At 48.5% G+C, this 5,006-nt stretch overlaps 1 protein-coding gene across 1 annotated transcript in view; it reads right to left on the bottom strand.

The window, feature by feature from the left end:
• Positions 1–5,006, bottom strand: part of CATSPERD (catsper channel auxiliary subunit delta) — a 53,406-nt gene that overhangs the window by 22,560 nt on the left and 25,840 nt on the right. Inside the window, exon 7 of the mRNA XM_008573060.1 lies at positions 2,800–2,878. Within this exon, the coding sequence (XP_008571282.1) occupies positions 2,800–2,878 (79 nt within the window). The remainder of the gene's footprint in view (positions 1–2,799; positions 2,879–5,006) is intronic.

Here is a 5,006-nt window from a genome sequence, read left to right as displayed (position 1 = left end):
AGTGGAATCACACAGTGTTTGTCCTTGTGTGACTGGCTTATTTCACTGAGCATAATGTCCTCAAGGTTCATCCATGCTGTAACACGTGTCTGTATCAATTTTTTGTCTGTCTGTCTGTTTTTGGCGGCTGGCCCGTACAGGGACTGAACCCTGGACCTTGTTATCAACACCACACTCTAACCAACTGAGCTAACCGGCCAACCTATATCAATTTTTAAAACATGCCAACAATCTTTAAAAAATAGTCTGGCTGGGCCAGCCCGGTGGCGCACTGCTACAGTGCGCCGCTTGGGAGCGCAGCGGCGCTCCCGCTGAGGGTTCGGATCCCACATACAGACCGGTTCCCGCTCACTGGCTGAGCGAGGTGCGGGCGCAACACCGAGGGTTGCGATCCCGTTGCCGGTCCGGTCCGGTATGGGTGCGACACTGAGGGTTGCGATCCGTTGCCGGACACGAAAAAAGACAAAAAGGAAAAAAAAAATAGTCTGGCTTTCTGATCTCTACTATACCCCATCCCCCCAAACACACACACCGCCCTCTCCAAATGTCCTCTCACTTCCTGTGCACTTGGAGACATTTTGCTGGAACACCTGGGAATTGCTGACTTCGAGAATTCACATGGGAAGCAAAGGATGCATCTTCCCTCCAAGCCCAGAGAAGGGAGGAGAGGCCCTGAGCAGGGTAGGCACCTGCGAGGGTCGGGTTGTGCAGCCCAGGAGGCCAGATGGCACTGATGTTCTGCCCCAGGACGGGGGGACGCCTATATTCACTCTTCAGGTCCCCTCTGTGGCCTGAGGGCATCAGTCCAGCACGCAGCCCTCTTTCTGTCACCTGCCTTCTCACTCCACAACCCACACCCACCCATCCATCAGTGGCACTGGCTACCCAATCAATGGGTGGCTATTATCTCCCAGGCTTGAAGGCTGTGCAGTGGGACTCTGGTGGGTCCTGCCTGTTTAAAGAGGTTCTAAAGGAGTCAAAGTTTGCAGCCCAAACAGTCGTCCTAGGGTCAGAACCCTGCACCCACCTCCCCCAGGACATGGCTGGCCAGGAACAAGACTCAGAGGGGAAATCAACCCACCCAGTGAGGACATTCCCTTCCCCGGGGCCACCATGCTACAGCCCTCTCCCACAACGTTCACTATATTTTCCTTATTTTCTTTATCTTGATGCTCTGGCATCTGGGGCCATGCTGACCAGGAAGGGACAGCCCTCCCGGGCTTAGCTGATTCCTGCAGATCGCAAACACCTGTCCGAGAGTGCGCTTTCAAAATGTAAACCGACTAATCCAGAGCCTGCACCACCTGACTACCTCCTCCAGCTGGCTATCTTGCTCCATGAGGCAATATTCTTTGGCCCCAATCACCCAGGGCAGGCACTGGACTTCTAGGGATAACTCTGTAGTCCAGAGCTCACTGAAATAATTCAAACTAGCCAATGCAAGCTGATCCATTTGCGTCCCCTGCCTTGCTCTTTCCTTCCCACCAAAATCACACTAAAGGCTCTGGCCCACGTCCCTCCTCGTTCCCTCCACTCTCTGACCAATGCTGGGGATTCCCAGGTGGCCTTGCATGGCATGCCTAGCCTCCTGCTTCTAGGGATCTGTCAGTATAAAAATTCCTTCCTTAGCAGTTTTATTCGTAATTGCCAAAACTTGGAAGCAACCAAGATGTCCTTCGGGTGGTGAATGGTGGTATGTCCAGACAACGAAGTATATTATCCAGCACTAAAAAGAAATGAGCTCTCGAGCCATGAAAAGATGTGGAGGAAACCGACATGCATATCGTGAAGTGAAAGAAGCTGGTCTAGAAGGGCCACACACTGTACAATTCCAACTCTGTGACATTGGGAAAAAGGCTGAACTGTGGAGACATTTAAGTACAGAGGTTGCCAGGGTTTGGGTGGGAGGAGCACAGAGGGTGTTTAGGACCATGAAATTACTTTGCATGATACTGTAATGGTGGACACGTGTCACTATACATTTGTCCTAACCCACAGATGTTCAACGCCAAGAGTGAACTCTGATGTGGACAGCGGACTCCAGGTGGTGATGAAGTGTCATAGAGGCTCATTGATTGTAACAAATGCCCACTCTGGGGGGGGAGGTGAATAGTGGGGGAGTCTTGCTTGGGGGCATATTTTGTCATCCCCAAAAGAAGCCCCATCCCCATCAGGAGTCACTCACCCACTCTCCCCTCCCCCGTCACTGGCAACCAGTAATCCACTTTCTGTCTCTGGATGTGTCTGTTCTGGACATTTCACATAAATTAGAATCACGCATTGTGTGGCCTTTTGTGTCTGGCATCTGTCATTGAGTGTGATGTGTTCAATGCTCTGACATGTTGTAGAGCCACAGTCTACAACGTGTCAGAGCCTTGTGCCTTTTCATGGCTGAGTAATATTCCATAGTGTGGATGGACTGTGTTGTGTTTATCCATTCATCTGCCAGTGGACACGTGCGTTGTTTCCACTTGTTGGCTATTGTGCATGATGCTGCTGTGAACGTTCTTGTACAAGTTTTTGTGTGGAGGTGTGTTTTCAGTTCTCTTGGAGCTTCTAGAACTGCTATTACCTGAGTTGGCCAGAGGCAGTTTTGGGATGACCAATGAGGAACAGGTTCCTGCTCTAAAAGATGGTGAGTCAGGAAGGAGAAGCCCTGGGGGCACAATGACAGGGGAGGGACCCTGGCAACCAGGACAGGATCCCCTCCACTTCCAGATCCCGAACAAGGGTTCAACCAGCCCCTCCGGGCCTGTTTCCATGATGCAGGATACGGAAGAGCAGAGGTTTGGGACCTACCAGTGGCTTGTTATCTATGCACGAAATTTCCTTGTTGGCTACGTCCACAGTTAAGGTAGATGTGGTGGGTCGCTTTAAGCTGTAAGACAACAGAAATGTTATTAGAGATGAGTGCTGTTGTAAAAAACACTGTATAGTCATTTATCCACCGATCCATCCATCCATCCATCCACCCACCCATCCACCTATTCATCCCCTATCCATCCAACCATCCATTTATCCATCCATCCATCCACCCATTCATCCACCTACCCATCCATCCACCTGTCCATCCATCCATCTACCCATCATCCATCCATCCAACCATCCATCCAACCATCCAACCATCCACCCATCCACCCATCCATCCATCCATCCACCCATCCATCCATCCATCCATCCATCCATCCATCCATCCATCCATCCATCCGTCCTTCCCCATCCATCCATCCATCCATCCATCCATCCATCCATCCATCCATCCATCCATCCTTCCCTCCTTCCCTCCATCCATCCATCCATCCAACCATCCATCCATCCATCCATCCATCCATCCATCCATCCATCCATCCATCCATCCATCCATCCATCCATCCATCCATCCATCCATCCATCCTTCCATCCTTCCTTCCATCCATCCATCCAACCATCCATCCAACCATCCATTCAACCATCCATCCAACCATCCATTCATCCACCCACCCATCCATCCATCATCCATCCATACTCAGTCCATCCATCCACCCATCATCCATCCATCCAACCATCTATCCACCCATCATTCATGCATCCATCATCCATCCATCCAACCATTCCTGAATATTGACTGAGAACCTCTGCTCACACACAGGCGCCCAAACTTCTCTTGATTTCCACCTCTTCTTGAGTCAGTTTTGTTAATTTATATATAATGACTTACTTAAGAGAACATCTGACATCCAGTTTTATTGCCACCGAGATACACGAATTTTCTCATTATTCTTTTTTTTTTTTTTTTTTTAAAGATGACCGGTAAGGGGATCTCAACCCTTGGCTTGGTGTTGTCAGCACCACGCTCAGCCAGTGAGCAAACCGGCCATCCCTATATAGGATCCGAACCCGGGGCCTTGGTGTTATCAGCACCGCACTCTACCGAGTGAGCCACGGGCCGGCCTTCATTATTCTTTTAACAGCTTCTGTATCCAAACTTTTACCTCCATTTTCCATTCCTAATCGTCATTTTCATTCTCTCTTTTATCCCAAATCAAGACTGTAGGGTTTTAAGGGCCGGCCCGTGGCTCACTCGGTAGAGTGCGGTGCTGATAACACCAAGGCCATGGGTTCGGATCCTATATAGGGATGGCCGGTTTGCTCACTGGCTGAGCGTGGTGCTGACAACACCAAGCCAAGGGTTAAGATCCCCTTACCGGTCATCTTTAAAAAAAAAAAAAAAAGACTGTAGGGTTTTATTTATCATACCAGTCTTCCGAAGAAACAGCCAAACATTTCATTTTGAATTTATACAGTCTTTTGCCTTCTACTTAATACATTTCAGATTGTAACATTATTGTCTCTTCTCACAATTTCTTTTCATTATTCTTCTAGTTATTTCAATTAAATATTTGGTTCATTTCTCTTTAGTCCATTTTTTTTTCTTGCTGATAAACAAGAATTTGTAGTACAAATTTTCCTTTGAGTATATTTTAGCTGTATTCCATGATTCAGGGGTTATTTATAAGTATGTTTCTTAATTTCCAAATAAAGGAGTTTTTTTTTTTTTTTTTGCTCTTTTTCAGACTGGCCACACCGCACTCAGCCAGTGAGCGCTGTGAGCGCACCAGTCATCCCTATATAGGATCTGAACCCGCGGCGGGAGCGCCGCTGCACTCCCAGCACTGCACTCTCCCAAGTGCACCACGGGCTCAGCCCAAATAAAGGAGATTTTGTTATTGGTGTTGCTTTCTGTTTTCTTTTGGTTCTAGTTTTATGAGATTAAAGTTTGAGCATGGGATCTGAACATCTTTATTGGGAGAACTGTTTTTATGGCCAAGAACATGAATAATTGAATGGCTTTTTTTTTTTTAAAGATGACTGGTAAGGGGATCTTAACCCTTGACTTGGTGCTGTCAGCACCGCACTCTCCCAAATGAGCTATGGGCCGGCCCTCCTGAATGACTTTTAAAATAAATTTACTCTGGGCCGGCCCGGTGGCACACTGCTACAGTGCGCCGCTTGGGAGCGCGGCGGCG

This window comes from Galeopterus variegatus, unplaced genomic scaffold, assembly GCF_000696425.1.
Source record: "Galeopterus variegatus unplaced genomic scaffold, G_variegatus-3.0.2 Scaffold870, whole genome shotgun sequence".
Taxonomy (NCBI): Eukaryota; Metazoa; Chordata; class Mammalia; order Dermoptera; family Cynocephalidae; genus Galeopterus; species Galeopterus variegatus.
The sequence above is the reverse complement of the archived record's forward strand: the minus strand, read 5'-3'. Positions and strand labels throughout refer to the sequence as shown.